A 19,691-nucleotide genomic window follows, 5' to 3' on the forward strand; every position below is an offset into this window, starting at 1 on the left:
GTTCATAGATGTTTTATAAAGTATTTAACTAACAAGTAACGACCTGAATTAATAATTAATTGCAGTAATAATAAAACTACAGTAAAACATTAGTTCACTGTGTTTAAGTACAGTATCAGTGTAGGAGGAATATTCTCTAAATGATGAATGAAGTATTTAAAATGCTTCACTAATGTTTAATATGTGTAGTTATTACAAAGTGTCACTAGTTATTCTCTTTGTTAAAATGTTTCTGACACATTCAGCGATGAGACAGACGGTTACAACGCGGTAATAAAGCCGCAGACGACGGCGACGAGACGACACCTCAGTCAAACCTGTAAACACGTTCCTAATCTACAGCAGCTCATAGACACGTTCACAGTCCAGATGTTCAGCTGCCGAGGCCCAGATGTTGTCATGGCGGCGAGGTTGGAGTTGATTATTGGTTATTTATTTATTCATTCATTGATAAATACTCACAGGCTGAAGGCTGAGAGTCCTGGTCCTGGATCAGTTCTGGTAGTAGTTTAGTTTAGTACACTGCAAAAACTCAAAATCTTACCAAGAATATTTGTCTTATTTCTAGTCAAAATGTCTCATTTCTAGTCAAAACAATCTCATTCTACTTAAAATAAGACTCGTCACATAAAAAGCAGCTTGTTTTTAGACACTTTTTACTTCTTTCAAGCAGATTTTCACTTGAAATAAGTAGAAAAATCTGACAGTGGAGCAAGTTTTTCTTTCTTATTACAAACACTGGCAGATTTTTCTACTTATTTCAAGTGAAAATTAGTTTGAAACAAGTGAAAATCATCTAAAAACAAGTTAAATTTTAGGTGATGAGTCTTATAGAGATTAGTTTTGACTAGAAATTAGACATTTTGACAAGAAATAAGACAAATATTCTTGGAAGGATTTGGGGTTTTGGCAGTGTAGTAGTTTAGAAGCGTCCAGATGTTACTGCATCAAGCAGCTGGAGCTGGGCAGGAAGTCGTGGACGTAGGTGACCACGGCCTTGGACAGGTAGGTCATGGTGCCGTAGCTGCCACTGGGGGCGCTGTCGTAGAAGAAGTTACAGATCCCCGTGGCCGGGTCCTTCTCCAGGAAGTAGTCACCGACACTCAGCGCTTTCTGCAGAGAGACCGAGGTTAAAGACTGCTGCTGCACATCTGCATCTACATCATCTTTTATTCCTCCTCTTACTTTCTCCAGTTGATGTTTTATTCTGTTCCAATTGTTTTATTTCCTCAAGGTTCAAGATTCACTTTATTTGCCTCCGAGTCCGTAGACATGAAACTAAATTAGTACTCAGGACCAGCAGCGTCCTCACCCTGAGCTTTCTCCTGGTTTTCCCTGTTAAAAGGGTTTTCCATGGAGTTTTTCCTCAGTGGATGTGAGGGTCTAAGGACAGAGGATGTTGTTATGATGGGATGTAAAGCCCTTTGAGACAAACTGGTGGTAAAAAACGGGCTATACTAATAAAATTGCCTTGCCTTGCCATTGCCAATAACACTAAGTCCTATAATTCCTATGTACATACAGTAATACATTTATGTATACAAACTTAGTGCAGTATTTAGACACACATCTGCATGTGCAATCGTTGTTTTAGAGGGAAATTCATGCAAAACCGCTGATGCACGTTGCCTTCAGGGACAGTTTTTCATCAACAGTCTCTGTATTTCCCTCTAAAACAACTCTGTGTGGTAACGTTGTGTTATTATCTCATAGCGTGGTGAATGTGCAGCTCACAACTTGTCCACCAGAGCGTTGTGGAGTTGTTGGATTGTGTATTTGATGAGTTTGATGAGGGAAACCCAAGAAATCCCATAATGAGCCTCCGTAGCGTAGCTCTGAGCAGCTCACGGCTCTGCTCCGCCGTTCTAAAAACAGCTTGCACCGACAATTAAAGGTAACGAACCTACTGCTATGACTATAGGGATTATGGCAATGGGAACAATTTGCCAAAATGTTGAACTATCCCTTTAATGGTTTTACAGCTCCTGTTTGTTTCCTTTGTTTTAAAGAAGCTGTGTAATTAATGAACAGACGTGAAGAAGAAGCGGCCGTGTGATGAGGACCTGGTCGGTGAGGAAGAGGTCGTTGGCGAGGTGCAGGATTCGCTCCACGTGGACGATTCCTCCGATGTTGTCCACGTCCATGTCGGCCACCAGGCCCAGCACCATCACCGCCTCCACCAGCAGCTGCCTGTACTCCGGCTGGGGCACGTGGTTCAGCACCGACTCCACCTGCACCGCAAACTTGATCTCTCCCGCTGTCATCTGCACACAACACAGACTGCGGTCATGATGGGTTGGATCTAAATAACGTCCGAAGGCCTCCGAGCTGCACTACAAGTGTCTGTGTGAGTATATGAGCATAATTACACCTAGAAATAAGGTCCAGGTGTCAAAAAAAACGGAATTCCCCTTTAATAACTTGATTTATCATTTATAACACATTACTCCTACACTGATACCACTTAGTCTGTAATTTATAAACACAGTTATGTTCTGCTTCTCTCAGAAAATCTTTGTATTGGAGTCAATGAGGAGCAGAGACAGACGTGGCCGCACTCAGAGGCTGATAATTCAAATTCTGTAAGTCTCTCTGATATTTTGAGCACATGGTGAGAGACAGAACAAGTTTGTCTACAAATTTGGAAAAAATCATGTGTGTAGAGTGTAAATTGTGTCCGAGAGGAGTGTGGAAAGAGAAAAGTTTCAGACGATTTCAGACAACTCCTCATAGAGGACACACAGTTATAAATGTTTTAACTATAAATGATAAAAGATTGATGTGTTTTCATACTTAATAAACAATGTATTCATCATTTAAGAATCAAATATTAGATCAATAACAAACCAGTGGTTAAGTTTTCTCTAAAAACATTTACACATTTCTAGGGATGTCCCGATCCGATCACGTGATCGGAAATCGGGGTCGATCACGTGGTTTCAGACTCGATCGGAATCGGACGTTACATCCCGATCAGGAATCGGATATATTACATATCTACATGTCAGGGTTTTCCTATCTGTCTAAAGCGAAGACGGGCCGCATGGGGGGCGTTCAGATGTATTACTTTTACTGTAGACGTTCGTCATGCGCGCTCATTACCCAAAGCGACGCGCATTCGGTGCAGCTTGTGTTTTGTGCATGGTCTGTGGCGCACAGCTCCACGGTGTGTGTGTGGCTGCGTCGTCGCGGACAAGTAACGATATGAAATGACGGCGCTTGCGAGAGTGTGAGAGACGATCGTGTCACCGTGTCAGCTCACTGTTTGTTTGTGTGTGTGTGGCTGCGTTGTTTCACTGCTGACTTCCAAGCAGCTTGTTGTTGATGTTTGAGCGCTACACACACCTGCAGCAACAACAGTCACTGCAGCTTCTACTGAGAGCGAGTCCGACGTAACGCACGTGAGACCGACACACGGACCGACCGCGCAGATGTCGCGGACATCGTTAAACTTCTCATACTGTTGAATAAAAAACTACCGTTGTGTTGCGTGATGGCAGATACAGAACCAGGTATTTATTTAAAGTTAGAGAGGGAGAAGGAACAAGGTGAGCTGGGTGAGGGAGGGAGGGAGGGAGGGAGAAGGAGCGAGGTGAGGGGGGGGGGCAGGGGAGAGAGGCTGGTGATTGAGAAAGACATGATAAGCTATTTTATTTTTGACCAAATGTTCTTGTTGTTGACTTATGGATAACGGCATTAATATTATACTGTGGAGCTACTGTGCTAATATACATTGAGAGTTTGATATCATGGCATGTCTTACAATACTGCAATAAATGTCATGGGCTGGTTATTGAGGTAGAGTATTATTGTGAGATTGTGATATTGTTACATCCCTAGTAGAGCACAAAGAACAGAAAAATAGTGGGATGATACAGTTGATCTACATTAAAAACTTTACTGCGTTGCCAAAGTATCGGATCGGGACTCGGTATCGGCAGATACTCAAAATCAAATGACTCGGACTCGGACTCGGGGGCAAAAAAATGTGATCGGGACATCCCTACACATTTCTAGAACAAGTGGTAAAAATTCTGAAAAATATATATTTTTGGTAGAAAAAATAGTTCAAAATTTTCTAGAGAAAAGTGTTAAAATTTCTCAAAAAAAAGTTTTTGAAAAATTCTAGAAAAAGTGTTAAAATTTATTTCTTTAATTAAAGAAAAAAAAAAAAAAAAAAGTGAACTAACATTAGTTCACTGTGTTTAAGTGCAGCAATCTTTGGACATCTGCACACAAGTTGAGAGTTTGGGCTCTAAGTACAGACTGAGCACTGGGTGTCCAAAGACACATTGTAATGTTGGATTTATGTTGTGAATGGAGTTAGGAGGTAGTTTGTGTTTTTCTTTAAAGGACAATTCCAGGCGAATTCAACTCGGGGGTGTATTTTCATATCATTTTAGGTCTAAAAGAATGAATCTGAAGGTTTTCAGTTTAATGTCTCCTGTTTTGCGGTAGTTGCGTCTGTCCGCGAATCGCCACGGCAACGATGAATGGGAGTGGATGTAAGTTCTGCTGTTTAGGCTGTTTACATCCCTCAAAGCCACAGACAGCGTCAGATGGAGACTCAAACATGCACCCAGAAGTTTATTTACTTCAAGCAAGCCGACATGTTTGTAAAACTAGATCTAATTCAAAGTCTCCCAGAGTCTCGCGCGAGACCCAGTTGCCGTGCGCGGTGTGTTCAGGTGCAGTGGGAAAAGCTCCCGTTTGTGTCATAAACACAGGAATATCAACTCTTTACTTGCTTCAAGTAAAAAAAACTTCTCGGCGCATGTTTGAGTCGCCACCTGACGCTGTCTGTGGAAAAAAATGTACACTTGAAGCAAGTCAAGAGTTGATATTCCTGTGTTTATGACACAAGCGGTAGCTCCTACTGCTCCTGAATACACCAGCACTGCAACTTCGGGCTCGCGCGAGACTCCAGGAGACTTTGAATTAGATCTAGTTTTACAAACATGTCGGCTTGTTGAAGTAAATAAACTTCTGGCTGCATGTTTGAGTCTCCATCTGACGCTGTCTGTGGCTTTGAGGGATGGAAACAGCCTAAGCAGCAGAACTTACATCCACTCCCATTCATTGCTGCCGTGGCGATGCAGGGACAGACACAACTACCGCAAAACAGGAGCGATTAAACTGAAAATCTTCAGATTCATTCTTTTAGACCTAAAATGATATGAAAATACACCGCCTGGAATTGTCCTTTAAATGTGACCTTTGAGGGAAACATTTATGCTTTCTGTAAATGTATGTTTTTGGTATTTGGTATTGGACGTCATGGGACGCAAGACAAATTTCAGAGTGATCTGACAATAAAGTGTAATCTTATCTTATCTTATCTTACAATACACAGACAGACAGACAGACAGACAGACAGACAGACAGACAGACAGACAGACAGACAGACAAACAGACAGTGAGACAGACAGACAGACAGACAGACATGCAGTAAGACAGACATGCAGCGACCTCTCTGGTGGTGGACGAGGGCAGCACGTATCCGTCGATGGACAGGCCGTGACACTTCTGCAGGATCTTCCAGACCTTCTGGTAGAATCCCACGGGGACTCTGTTGATGGCCCCGTCCAGCCGGCGGCGCCGCAGCCACTGGCCCTGCCGCTCCTCCCACTGCAGCGGGCCCACGCCCCCCCCGGCCCCCACCGGGGACAGCATCCCACTGGGGGTGGAGGGGCTGCTGCAGCGCTGTATGAGACACACAGAGAGAGGATGAGCTGCTGTCTGGTGCAGCGGTGTAGTCTATGTGATACTCAGGTTTACTCAGTATACACACTGAAAATACATAAATACTTCAGTATACCCAGTACAACTAAACTATCTAACTAAAGTAAATGTCAATGCTTCTCAAAGTGGGGGGGTTGACAGGGTTCAAGGGTCTCCACTACTTTTTCTGGAAATTTTACCACTTTTTCCTAGAATTTTTTTGAGAAATGTTATTTTTCTGTTCTACTTTTTACTATTTTTTTAAAGAAATGTTACCCCTTTATTATTGTTTGCCCCCCTTTTTTTTTTGAGAAATTTTACCACATTTTTCTATAATATTTTGAAACATTTTACCACTTTTTCTAGAATTCTTGAATAATTTTACCAGTTTCTTCTCAATTTAAAAAAGAAACTTTTTACTATTTACTATATACTATTTTTTTTTACTTTTACCACTTTTTTTAAATTATTGTTTGACTTTTTTATTTTATTTTTTATTTTACCACTTTTCTTAGAATTTCTTTGATAAATTTTACCAATTTCTTCTAAAAAAATTTAAAACTTTTTTTTTTTTGAAATTTTACCAGATTTTTCTAAAAAAAAATTGCAAGAATTGCTAGAATATTTAATCATTGTTTTAATTTTTTTTTCTTTTCTTTTTTGAAATTTTACCAGTTTCTTCTCAATTTTTCTGTTTTTCCGTTACCACTTTTTTCAAAATTTTTTAAAACTTTTTTGTTTATATTTTTGTGAGAATTTTTACCACTTTTTTCTAGAAATGTTTCAACTTTTTTGGAGAAATTGTACCACTTTTTTTTCCCAGAAATTTCTCTATAATCTTTTCAAAAATGTAGCTAGGCCTAATTTAAACATACATTGATTGTTTGTGTATTTCTGGTGTGTTGTCCAATGGGGGTCCGTGGTCTAGTTTGTGTCAGTTTTGGGTCCTTGATATAAAACAGTTAGAGAAGCAGCGTCTATGTGATACAAGTATGAACAGTTTACCACCTAAAAAGCAGTTTACCCACTACAACACATTAGACTACACCACTGGTTGCTAGGTAACAGCAGTTTACCCACTACAACACATTAGACTACACCACTGGTTGCTAGGTAACAGCAGTTTACCCACTACAACACATTAGACTACACCGCTGTTCTGTTTCTTTTCCATTAAACCTGTCAGTGTTTGCAGCAGCATCACGTCTGTTCCAGTGGTGTAGTATATATATATTTTTTGTGGGTATACTGCTTCTCAAACCTTTTTACATCACGGACCCCCATTGGACAAAATTTTGAAGCAAACACCAGAAATACACAAACAATCGATGTACGTTTAAATTAGGCGCCGTACATTTTTGAAAGATTATAGAGACATTTCTGGAAAAAAAAGTGGTACAATTTCTCCAAAAATGTGGTAAAATTTCGTGAACCCTGTCAACCCTCCCACTTTGAGAACCACTGACATTTACTTTAGTTAGATAGTTTTGTTGTACTGGCTATACTGAAGTATTTATGTATTTTCAGTGTATATACTAAGTATACCTGAGTATCACATGTCGGAGCTGAGTCATGGTTGTTGTGTCAGAACTGTGCAAAGGTTTCAGGCTCTAGAACTAAAGTAAAGATGCTTCACGAACAGTTTTTATTTCTGGATGAACTTCCTCCAAAGTCCAGTCAGCAGAGGAAACCGAGGCTGCACCGTCTGCTGCAGGACCAGTCTCCTTCTTGTCAATTAAAACACTTATTTTGGACACTGGCTGTGATTTCCAGGTCGTTGTCGTGTTGCTGCAGAATAAATATGAGACGGATCAGAGGATCAGAGGTGTCGGATGTGACGGAGAAGGATCTAAACCAGTGTTTTTCAACCTTGGGGTCGGGGCCCCATGTGGGGTCGCATGAAATCTCGAGTAATTGATAAAAATTACTGATAAAAAGATGCTTTTTAACCAATTACTATTCTTTTTAAAATTATAATTAAAAACATCACACCCAATCTTAAACAACTGTATTCTATCTATACTTTCACTTTCTCAAATATAAATCAAGTTCAAATAAAATGCAGCATGTACAAATATCTGATATTATTATCCGGAGAGTGGAGCCATGTATGGCATTCATGCAATTGTGTCTATTAGCTCTTTTAGCAGTTTCAATTGTTTTGTTTTTTCTCACTACAGCTTTTTTTTGTTGAAAACTCAATAAAAAACAATTTGAAATAAAAATATCTCAGCTGGCAGGCGCATCTTGATTGACGTCACAAATTTCTGGTCATAAATGTGCGATGTCAAAATGGGGTCACGAGCCAAAAAAAGGTTGTGAACCGCTGATCTAAACACTTTGCACAGTCCTGGACATGTATTTCCAAACGTGAACTGAGGTTTGTTTGAAGCTGCTTCATTAGTGGCTGTTGTTATTAGAGTCTATTAACACTGACAAGAGTAAGAGTGTGTACAGGTTTGTCATGCCAGAACAAACACACACACCCAGTAAGGCTGCAGTCAAATAGTCTTTTCTAAACAACTGAGGAAAAGGAGCTTCCTGTAAATAAAACAGAGCTCCTGTTTTGTGTTTAGAGTCATTACACACATCACATATATTTAATTTTTTAGGTATTTAAAATATAAATATATATAAAGTTGATCTAAATGTCTGAATTAAATCAGTTCTTTAATCGATTTCAGGGATTATTTTATATATTTTCTTTAGTCTTTTTGAATGCAGCCTGAGTTTCAACACTCACATTTAGTTATTCAGTTCATGCAGTAAGAAGTCATGCATCTCGGTGTCATGCTCTATCACTTCTACAGGACGTATTAAAGGATGAAGCTGATGTTTTAGTTTTTAACTTAGCTCACTAACATGGCGTCTGTATAAACCACGGCCTGATGTGACAGTGATAATTAACAATAACTTCATCTTCACATGGTTTTCAGTAGTTAGAAAGTAAAAATATGGCAGAAATATTCTGCTCTTACATGCATAAATATCACTTTAATATAAATGTATTGAGAATTGAGTCTATAACACCAGCTTCATCCTTAAATACAAAAAGGCACATGGAGAGAAAACATGTGAAATCTTGATTTAAAGGGACACGCCAACATTTTTTTTTTCTTGTCTTGCCTCACTCCCGAGTCCATGACCAGCAGATAGACACCATCCTTTCGACTGTGCGTGCAGTAACGAGGGAGATAGAGCCGTATCGCCCGTAATTAGCTTAGCTCAAACACTGGAAGTGTATGGGTAGTGTTAGCCTGCCTCCACCTAAAGTCACTAATTAGCTTAGCTCAAACACTGGAAGTGTATGGGTAGTGTTAGCCTGCCTCCACCTAAAGTCGCTAATTAGCTTAGCTCAAACTCTGGAAGTGTATGGGTAGTGTTAGCCTGCCTCCTACCCGAGCTGAAATCAGCAGTCAGAAGCTGGTTTCATTTTAGCTCTAAACTCTGTAAATATATCACTTTATCCACATTTCAAACATTGTTAGGTGAGAAAGTAGCCGTTTAAATCAGCAGTGTGTCGTTAATTTGTCTAAATACCAGCTGTTTACAATTTTGTTCAGACGAATTCGGCGCCACTCAAGCTAGCCGTTGTGACCAACGCACTTCTGGTTACTTTCACAAAATAAAACACCCGTTGCCCTTTACATACAGAAAACCATGACGATAGAATTTGTGCTTTTACTTTGAAATAGGAAGCTAACCTACCCTCGATGTAGCTAGCTTGAACCAAAATAAAGCATCTTTGCTTGAACCCTCCGTTTTGACCGATCTGGTCCCGTTAGCGGCATTTGACCGCTCAAGATGCCTTACCGGAGAGTTTTGTCAGCTCTGAGACGAAGATCGGCCCGCCGGTTTCCGTTTAGAGTTGCTGAAGAGTTTCTCTGATGACTTTAGGTGGAGGAAGGCTAACACTACCCATACACTTCCAGTGTTTGAGCTAAGCTAATTAGCGACTTTAGGTGGAGGCAGGCTAACACTACCCATACACTTCCAGTGATTGAGCTAAGCTAATTAGCGACTTTAGGTGGGGGCAGGCTAACACTACCCATACACTTCCAGTGTTTGAGCTAAGCTAATTAGCGACTTTAGGTGGAGGCAGGCTAACACTACCCATACACTTCCAGTGTTTGAGCTAAGCTAATTAGCGACTTTAGGTAGGAGGCAGGCTAACACTACCCATGCACTTCCAGTGTTTGAGCTAAGCTAATTACGGGCGATACGGCTCTATCTCCCTTGTTACTGCACGCACAGTGGAAAGGATGGTGTCTATCTGCTGGTCATGGACTCGGGAGTGAGGCAAGACATGAAAAAAAATGTTGCCGTATCCCTTTAAAGACAAAAAGGCACATCAAAATCTTGAATTAAAGTAAAATATTCTATATATTCTCAGTAGAACGGAAACAAACAGATCATGTGAAGCAGATGAGATGAGATGACGGTTTTTTTTTACCGTGGAGCGAGGAGAAGTGACATTACTACTCAGGGAATGACCGCCGCTGAAGATCTACACATGGATAAAGGATGAAGAATGAAGGATGAGAGAGAAGATGAGTTGTGAGATGGTTGAGGAGGCTCAGAGACACAACGACCCGGCTGCAGAGTGAATGAAACACAACACAACTCGGCTGCTGGAGATAGAAATTCAATCATTCAACAAACAAACCGCCAGATAAAGCTTCACACGATGAGATGAGGTCTGAGCTCTGAGCGACTTTAGATTAAATGTAAATAGACCGAATCTCCTTGTTGTTTACATTCTACTTCCAGGTAGAAAACCAGCACGTAATTTGAATGAGATCAACAGTAACGAACGAGAGTTTAGCTATATATCATATTTTTCACGCCCTATCACCGTTTAGACAAATCTGAAATGATTGAAGAAACATTACTATTTCTGTGTGTGTGTTTTGTGTTGCTATGTGTTGTATTTATTCAGTTTGGGGGAATCACAGTGTCTAGAAAGCATCAGTGGCTCAGCTGACAGGGACAGCTAACGGTAGCTAAGCTAACAGTAGCTAAGCTGACGGCGGTAGCTAAGCTAACAGCAGGACGTCAGCTGTTAAAACCCTCCCGTTGTGGGACACCACATGAAACTACTCCAGTTAGCTCAGTCATGTTGGAACTCAGATATCCGCTGGAGAAAACATTTGTTCATGGAGCGTTTATTGAGTCACTGAGTTATTAAAGTTAAACAGGTAGCTAACCGTTAGCCCGGCTAGATGATAACCACGACTAATTACAAAAATGTGCACACAGAAATAGTAATGTTTGTCCAATCATTGGTTTTATAAACTTTACAAACATCAGATTAGTCTAAACGGTGATATAGTGACATGAAAAATTATAACGAAACTCTCGTCCGTCACTATTGTTCTCATGCTGGTTTTCTACCAGGAAGTAGTTGTAAACAACAAGGAGATTCGTCCTATATGTCGGCATGTTGAGGACGACGCTGCTGTGGCTCACAAAGGGTTAAAGAGCCGGAGCAGCAGAGAGGCGGCTGATTGGTTAGAAGAAACAGAGACATGCTGCAAATGATCAAACCCAACCCACGCTGAGAGGACGAGAGCCATCCAGCTGCAACCAGAGCAACAACACCGTTATTATGGGATAGATCAGATCAGATTAGATCAGATTAGATTAGATAGATAGATAGATAGATAGATAGATAGATAGATAGATAGATAGATAGATAGATAGATAGATAGATAGATAGAAGGTATTTTATCTCTTGTGCCAGTAGGTTTTTTTTTAAACCTGGACAGCAACCACTGACTTTTAAAGGGATAGTTCAACATTTTGTCAAATTGGCCCATTGCCATAACCCCTATAGTCATAGCAGTGGGTTCGTTACCTTTAATTGTCGGTGCAAGCTGTTTTTAGAACGGCGGAGCAGAGCTGTGAGCTGCTCAGAGCTACGCTACGGAGGCTCATTATGGGATTTCTTGGTTTCCCTCATCAAACTCATCAAATACACAATCCAACAACTCCACAACGCTCTGGTGGACAAGTTGTGAGCTGCACATTCACCACGCTATGAGATAATAACACAACGTTACCACACAGAGTTGTTTTAGAGGGAAATTCATGTAAAACCGCTGATGCGCGTTGCCTTCAGGGACAGTTTTTCGTTTTTCATCAACAGTCTCTGTATTTCCCTCTAAAACAACTCTGTGTGGTAACGTTGTGTTATTATCTCATAGCGTGGTGAATGTGCAGCTCACAACTTGTCCACCAGAGCGTTGTGGAGTTGTTGGATTGTGTATTTGATGAGTTTGATGAGGGAAACCAAGAAATCCCATAATGAGCCTCCGTAGCGTAGCTCTGAGCAGCTCACGGCTCTGCTCCACCGTTCTAAAAATAGCTTGCACCGACAATTAAAGGTAACGAACCTACTGCTATGACTATAGGGATTATGGTGATATATAACTAACTAATGAATGTGTTAAACAGATGAATGTTGTATGTAATAATAAACTGAAATTGCCCTCCAGGATAAATAAAGTTGTATTGTATTGTATTGTATATTAGAGAGATTACGATCCAGTTTGTTCCTGTCTCTCTCTGTTTCCCACCTGTTTGATCTCACTCTTCAGTTTGTGTATCCCGGTGCGTTCGGTCTTGGTGGCTCCGGTGTGGCCCAGCTCGTGGATGGAGATGGCCGGACTGGTGGCGGTGGACTGGATCGGCCGCACTGACCAACACAGAGAGAGAAACAGACCAGCTCAGAGTCCTGCATGTCGACTTCATGGATGGAAAAAAAACAAAAAACAGCTCAGGTAGGAGATTTTTATTAAAGCGATAGTTCACCCAAAATTGAAATTTCACTCATTATCTCCTCCCCCTCATGTGGACTAAGGGCTGGGAGAAGTTTCAGAGTCCTCCGTGGCTTCTCTGAGTTACAGGGGGTCTCGGCGTAGCAGTGCATGTCCATATGACGGTTGCAAATGGATACCAACTGTCTTCATAACAAAAAGACACACCAAAAAACATCCAAATACCTCCATGCTGCTCGTATGTAATGTCCCTCTGGTATTGAAGCCCCGACATGAGAAATTGTCCCGAAAAAAATTAAATAAGTCTATATTTCAAGCTTGTTTGTAGCGGAAGCTCCTCGAAGCTCCTCTTCGAGCAGCATGGAGGTATCTGGATGTTTTTTGGTGTGTCTTTTTGTTACGAAGACAGTTGGTATCCATTTACAACCGTCATATGGACATGCACTGCTACGCCGCCTGTAACTCAGAGAAGCCACGGAGGACTCTGAAACTTCTCCCAGCCCTTAGTCCACATGAGGGGGAGGAGATAATGAGTGCAATTTCAATTTTGGGTGAACTATCCCTTTAATGTATGTATTTTTTGGGGGGCTTTCATGCGTTTACTCACTGCTCCTCTCCACGCCGAACTCCTTCCCACTGAGGATGTGATGCAGGAGGCTCTTCATGCCGAACGGACTGAGGCTCATCAGACTCTCCGACGCCTCCTCTCCTGCACAGGAAGTCGTCCAGATGTTAAACCTCACCTGTCCAGATGTTTTATCTCACCTGTCCAGATGTTTAGACTAGGGATGGGCATTTTGAATAATTTTCTAACCGAGTATCCTAACCTGGTGTTACCCGGGTAACCGATTACTGTAATAAAAAATAAAATGAGGTCATGTCTGATGGACAGAGAGCAGCCGGTGCATAAATGCTCTCTGTCTGTCAGACAGTCACATCACTGACACACAGCGTCGTCAGACTAAATATCAGCTGGAGAATAAGAGTAGAGATGGAGTTTAAGATGCTCATACGGGGCAGATGTGCATCTTTATGCGGCGGCTGCCTCGGAGGAGAAAACTTTCTTTTCTTTTTTTTAAATCATTAGCGGTTCTTATTTATTAGTCCACTACATGTTGGTGCCTTCGGTCCTCTCGGCCTCGCATCGTCTCAGGAAATAACTGGGAAGGTTTCACAATGTTTGTAAACTGAAAGCAGCAGATTTTCTAACAGACTTGATGACACCTGTCGTCTCCGAGGGAACCACCACAGATTATTGTAAAAGGTTTGAAAGTCCGAGGCTCGATCCAAAAACACTTTTACTCAGCAGAAAATCACGTTGTTGCTTGATCTGAAACTGTTGAACGCTACAAAAAGCTGAACCACGGCCTGATGATGTAGTTTGATCCGACACTAGACTGTTGCTCTAACGTGACGTTTTTTTAATCCTAGGTTAACCGGAGAATAAATTCATAACCGGATAGCAGACTGCCTACTCGGGTACCCGGGTACTCGGGTAACCGTGCACATCCCTGCAGATGTTAGACAGTCGGTGTTGGTGTGTTATGTTTCCTCCTACCTGAGCAGTGCAGGCTGCGGGCCAGCTCCGTGGCCATCACCTGCATGATGAGGCCGATCCGCAGCCGCAGCATGTCACCGAACAGCGCCGGCTGAGAGCGCACGTACATGGCCAGGTACACCATGATCTCCTGCAGGAGGAGGAACAGCATCAGACAACAACAGAGGAGGAGGAGGAGGAAGAGGAGGGAGGGAGTGATGATGATGATGATGATGATGATCGTGGTCAAACAGACGGTCTGAGACGAACCTGAGTGAGAACAGCAACACTGATGTCCTGACCGCTGGCCTCGAAGATCAGAGAGCTGAGCTCCTCTGGAGGGAGAGGCCTGAGAGGAGAGACATACATACACTATAGAATATATACTATACCTCATCTAATAATATATATACTACCTCATCTAAGATCAGAGAGCTGAGCTCCTCTGGAGGGAGAGGCCTGAGAGGAGAGACATACATACACTATAGAATATATACTATACCTCATCTAATAATATATATACTACCTCATCTAAGATCAGAGAGCTGAGCTCCTCTGGAGGGAGAGGCCTGAGAGGAGATACACAGTACACTATAGAATATATACTATACCTCATCTAATAATATATATACTACCTCATCTAAGATCAGAGAGCTGAGCTCCTCTGGAGGGAGAGGCCTGAGGAGGAGATACACAGTACACTATAGAATATATATAATACCTCATTATATATATATACTACCTCATCTAAGATCAGAGAGCTGAGCTCCTCTGGAGGGAGAGGTCTGAGAGGAGAGGCATACGTACACTATATAATATATACTATACCTCATCTAATAATATATATACTACCTCATCTAATGTATAATATATTATTAGATGAAGTATTGTATATTATATAATACCTCATCTAATATATAATATATATAATACCTCATCTAATATATAATATATATAATACCTCATCTAATATATAATATATATATAATATAATATATAATCATATATATAATATAATATACAGTATATAATAAACCAAAAAAATGTAATTTCCCAGTTTGACTGTAATTTCCCATCCTGGAATCAATAAAGTATATATCTATCCTATCTAATATCTAACCTAATAGATAATATATATCATATCTAATCATATATATAATATATATGTAATCTAATATATAATATACAGTATATAATATATAAACTTATATACAGTATGGTGTCTCTTACACAGTGATGACTCTCTCTCGGGGCTCCGGAGGTAAACCAACAGTCAGCTGCTTGTGGTGGGAGATCAGGTCAGTGCAGGCCTGAGAGGACACACACACACACACACACACACACACACACACACACACACACACACACACACACACACACACACACACAGCGTGTGAAGATCCAGGTAGATGGAGTTAGAGACGTCTGGTTTTGATTTCGATAGTTGTGAGTGTTTCTTAAAGGGACATTGTGTAACTTCTCCTGTTATCTATTCATGAAAATGGATTATTTGGTTCTTCAGTCTGTTTTTCATTAACCAGTAATCCCCCCATCAACAAAGTGAAGTGTTCCTTTCAGCTCTGAATGAGCCGTTCATATCATTCATATCTACATGGAGCGGGTAAGCTCGGTGCTGCTGCCATGTGGTGTCGCCATGTTTTTACCTTCACACTGCAAAAACTCAAAATCTTTCCAAGAATATTTGTCGTATTTCTTGTCAAAATGTCTAATTTCTAGTCAAAACTAATCTCTTTTCACTTAAAATAAGACTCATCACCTAAAAATGAACTTGTTTTTAGATCATTTTCACTTGTTTCAAACTAATTTTCACTTGAAATAAGTAGAAAAATCTGCCAGTGAAAGCAGCAAGTTTTTGTGTTTGTAATAAGAAAGAAAAGTGAAAATCTGCTTGAAAGAAGTAAAAAGTGTCTAAAAACAAGCTGCTTTTTATGTGATGAGTCTTATTTTAAGTAGAATGAGATTTGTTTTGACTAGAAATAAGACAAATATTCTTGGTAAGATTTTGAGTTTTTGCAGTGCTGCTGCCATGTGGTGTCTCCATGTTTTTACGTTCAGTGGCAGCGTGACGGTAACGGTAACCACGGAAACTCAGCGGAGACACCGGAGCTGTCGGCTCAGTCACCGCGGTAACGCAGTGAGGAGGAATGGAGCGTTACACTGATGCTGCATTCACCTGCAGTCGGGCAGACGGCCGTCGCTAACAAACCAGATGTCATTTTAGTCACAGAAGTCCAGAGAAAGACGGTAAAACAATACCACATCGCCATGACAACATATTGTCACGTGTATTGTTTTGCCTCGTGCTGACGGACCACTTGTTTACATAGAGGCTTGTTTATGTCGTTACGTGCAGCGGCTGTCGTCCGTCTGCCGTCTGCCCAATTTCATGTGAATGCAGCATGAAAAATACCATTGAGTTGCTTGTGATCTATAACCGCAACGCTAGATGGGAGGAATTCCTAACACAGTGCACCTTTAAGGCAGACTCTTTGTCTGTGTGATGATACTTGGTAATAATAAATGAATACATGTTAGACTAGTTTCTGTGGTAGTTTATTGAACCAGAGCAGTAAATCAGTGATAATACTAACTCCTCGTCCCTCTCACCTCGGCCAGGACCTCCACCCTCTTGCGCAGGATGCCAGAGATGTATCTGATGAGCCCCCACTCCTTACAGGCCCCGGCCTGGACGTACAGCTCCTCCAGCAGCGACCGCACACTGACCCCCCCCTGGCCGGGGCCCCCCAGCTCCACCGGCCAATCAGCTCCTCTGATTAACAACAACAACAACCAATCAGCTCCTCTGATTAACAACAACAAGATAACAACTCCATTATTGATCCCTCGTCAGTTCAGCAGCTGCAGAGCCGTGATGTCACTACGATAGATGACAGTATCACCATCACAGGGGTCACACTCTGTCCTCTAAAGGGATAGTTCAACATTTTGTCAAACTGGCCCATTGCCATAATCCCTATAGTCATAGCAGTAGGTTCGTTACCTTTAATTGTCGGTGCAAGCTGTTTTTAGAACGGCGGAGCAGAGCCGTGAGCTGCTCAGAGCTACGCTACGGAGGCTCATTATGGGATTTCTTGGTTTCCCTCATCAAATACACAATCCAACAACTCCACAACGCTCTGGTGGACAAGTTGTGACCTGCACATTCACCACGCTATGAGATAATAACACAACGTTACCACACAGAGTTGTTGTAGAGGGAAATTCTAGTTTTTCATCAACAGTCTCTGTATTTCCCTCTAAAACAACTCTGTGTGGTAACGTTGTGTTATTATCTCATAGCGTGGTGAATGTGCAGCTCACAACTTGTCCACCAGAGCGTTGTGGAGTTGTTGGATTGTGTATTTGATGAGTTTGATGAGGGAAACCAAGAAATCCCATGATCCAATCCAAATTTTTTTTTTTCAACAATACATTGGTTAAAACATTTTCAAAATGGCCTGTGTGGTTTTTGGTCATTTTCTCCAAAACCACCGGCCCTATTTCAACCAAACCTTCTGCGTTGGACCCCCCTCGGACCCCCCAGATGATATATTTGAATTTGGAGAAATTTGAAGAAATTTAAATTTTTCGTCAATTTTTGGTCACTACTCACAAAAAGTTAGGGATGTTTGGCTTTTGGATTACATTTCAGAATGCACCTTTCATTTCATTTCATTTCATTCCATAACCTTTATTTAAACTCGGAGATATACTGAGGAGTAACCTCATTTACAATATAGCCGAGATGAAACACAGAACACACAAGGACAGAAGACAAGACATTTGAAACATACAAAAACATAACAGAATACCAGAATTGAAAGGTGACTAGGGTAAATTGAAACATAGTTAAAAGCCGGAGCAGTTAGAGGTAAAATAAGATGTAGTTGTGGTTTTAAATTGTCCTATTGATAAAATGCTCTATAACCTTTACAGGTGAACTTCATTGAACCTTCTCTAAATGTTTGAATGCACATGTCCAGTTGTTCAACGTTTCAGTCTTTATAAATAAAGAAATGACCATTGCATCCTTCAACTTAAAAGGCCTCATGATAGAATATCACTGTAGCAGGAACTGTTTATAGGGAGATTCAGTCAAATATCCCTAACTTTGTGTGAGTAGTGTATATTTATATATTTATATATGTATATAGACAGATACATTCTGGTCAGACAGGCCGTACTTCATGACGTAGAGGACGTAGAGGATGTCGGCCTGGTCCTGCAGCGTGGGACACTCCTTCAGCTGACGCACCAGCAGAGCGAAGTCGGTGTTGCCCTGAGCGTCTCGGGGCAGGTGCAGGTCGGCCGCGGCGCCGTGCGGCTGCAGACAGAGACACACACACACACACACACACACACACACACACACACACACACACACACACACACACACACACACACACACACACAGACACACACAGACACACACACACACACATCAGAGGTTTTAGTGAAGAGACGGAGGAGCAGAGGAAGCTGCTGGTTTGTCAGAAACGTTTTGTCAGGACAGCAACTTGTTCAGATTCATACGGCCCCTCCACTCCTTTGTTTCAGAAACTTCATATTCTTAAAGCTGTACAGAAAAGAAAATTGAATTTGAGCCCACTGTGGGTCTTAACATTAGTGTAATAACTCATATTTCAGACGATGTAGACCAAACTTTGTGCAAAATTCTATTTTTAAGTAAATCCAGGATGAAAGTGTGTATTTTTTTTTCCTCATTGGATAATGCAGGCGCACGGATTATACGTCAGCCTGAACACGATTCACCAGCCACTGATATTGGATCCGTCATTCAAACGTCTGAGACACACACACACACACACAGAGCTCGGTCTCGTCCCAAGCTTTGAATATCCTGCCCGCTCGATAACGACCAATCAATTTCGTTTTCCTTACTCGGGTAAACTCGTGTTGCAGCTCGGGACAACTCGGCGCCACAAACAGGACAAACGGCCATTTCTGTAGCTACACCCATAGGCGGCCTTACCTATGTTTCAACCGTTTCAATTGAAACGGGCCCCAGCCACCAGGGGGGCCCCCAGCTGCCAGCCACCAAGTAAAAGACAGTACAATAAGTCATAGGTTTCACCTTAACATACACACACACACACACACACACACACACACAGGCCTACATCCACCACACACACAAACAGCTCTGTCCACCGTGCGGTCACACACTCGACCCCTGATCCGCTCTACAACCTGATGCGCTCATCATGCCACACCGCGACTGTAGCCTACTAATCGCTCCTAATTAATAATACGGCAGGAAATATCAATAACAACGTAGCTTACCTTTGAAAACGGCCGCAAACTACAATAGACCCTCGTTTTCCTTCTCCCAGTATTATTCCTTTTCTAATGTCCTTTTGTTTTTCCTGCTTTCCTCCTGACGTGCGCCCAGTTGATTGACGTCTGTCAATCACTTTCCTCCTCTTTCCTTTTTTTCCTCGGGTTAAAATGCCTCCAAACAGGCGATCTATGATCTACGTCCTAACTTAACAGAGAAATAAAACACAGCGAGAGTACAGCTAAAATGTGATATTATTGGCAGCTTATTTACAGATTGTAATAATGGAGGAGACAGCTGTCTGTCTGCTGCTGCAGCACCGACAGGATCAGCA

The 19,691-nt window shown here is 41.5% G+C and overlaps 1 protein-coding gene across 2 annotated transcripts in view; it reads right to left on the reverse strand.

The window, feature by feature from the left end:
- Nucleotides 1–890: 890 nt before the first annotated feature.
- Nucleotides 891–19,691, reverse strand: part of LOC146989419 (phosphorylase b kinase regulatory subunit alpha, liver isoform) — a 44,391-nt gene continuing 25,590 nt past the window's right edge. Inside the window, exons 21-31 of one of the 2 annotated variants that reach the window (XM_085805104.1) lie at nucleotides 18,243–18,382; nucleotides 16,666–16,828; nucleotides 15,268–15,347; nucleotides 14,308–14,386; nucleotides 14,059–14,188; nucleotides 13,108–13,209; nucleotides 12,300–12,418; nucleotides 10,175–10,228; nucleotides 5,470–5,703; nucleotides 2,064–2,264; nucleotides 891–1,113 (exon numbers count right to left, since the gene is read on the reverse strand). In XM_085805104.1, the coding sequence (XP_085661230.1) occupies nucleotides 940–1,113; nucleotides 2,064–2,264; nucleotides 5,470–5,703; nucleotides 10,175–10,228; nucleotides 12,300–12,418; nucleotides 13,108–13,209; nucleotides 14,059–14,188; nucleotides 14,308–14,386; nucleotides 15,268–15,347; nucleotides 16,666–16,828; nucleotides 18,243–18,382 (1,476 nt within the window). In that variant the 3' untranslated portion in view covers nucleotides 891–939. The remainder of the gene's footprint in view (nucleotides 1,114–2,063; nucleotides 2,265–5,469; nucleotides 5,704–10,174; nucleotides 10,229–12,299; nucleotides 12,419–13,107; nucleotides 13,210–14,058; nucleotides 14,189–14,307; nucleotides 14,387–15,267; nucleotides 15,348–16,665; nucleotides 16,829–18,242; nucleotides 18,383–19,691) is intronic. The other variant, XM_085805113.1, reaches the window with a different exon arrangement.

The sequence above is a fragment of the Trachurus japonicus genome, chromosome 3, assembly GCF_045865225.1.
Source record: "Trachurus japonicus isolate A0001 chromosome 3, Traja_1.0".
Classification (NCBI taxonomy): domain Eukaryota; kingdom Metazoa; phylum Chordata; class Actinopteri; order Carangiformes; family Carangidae; genus Trachurus; species Trachurus japonicus.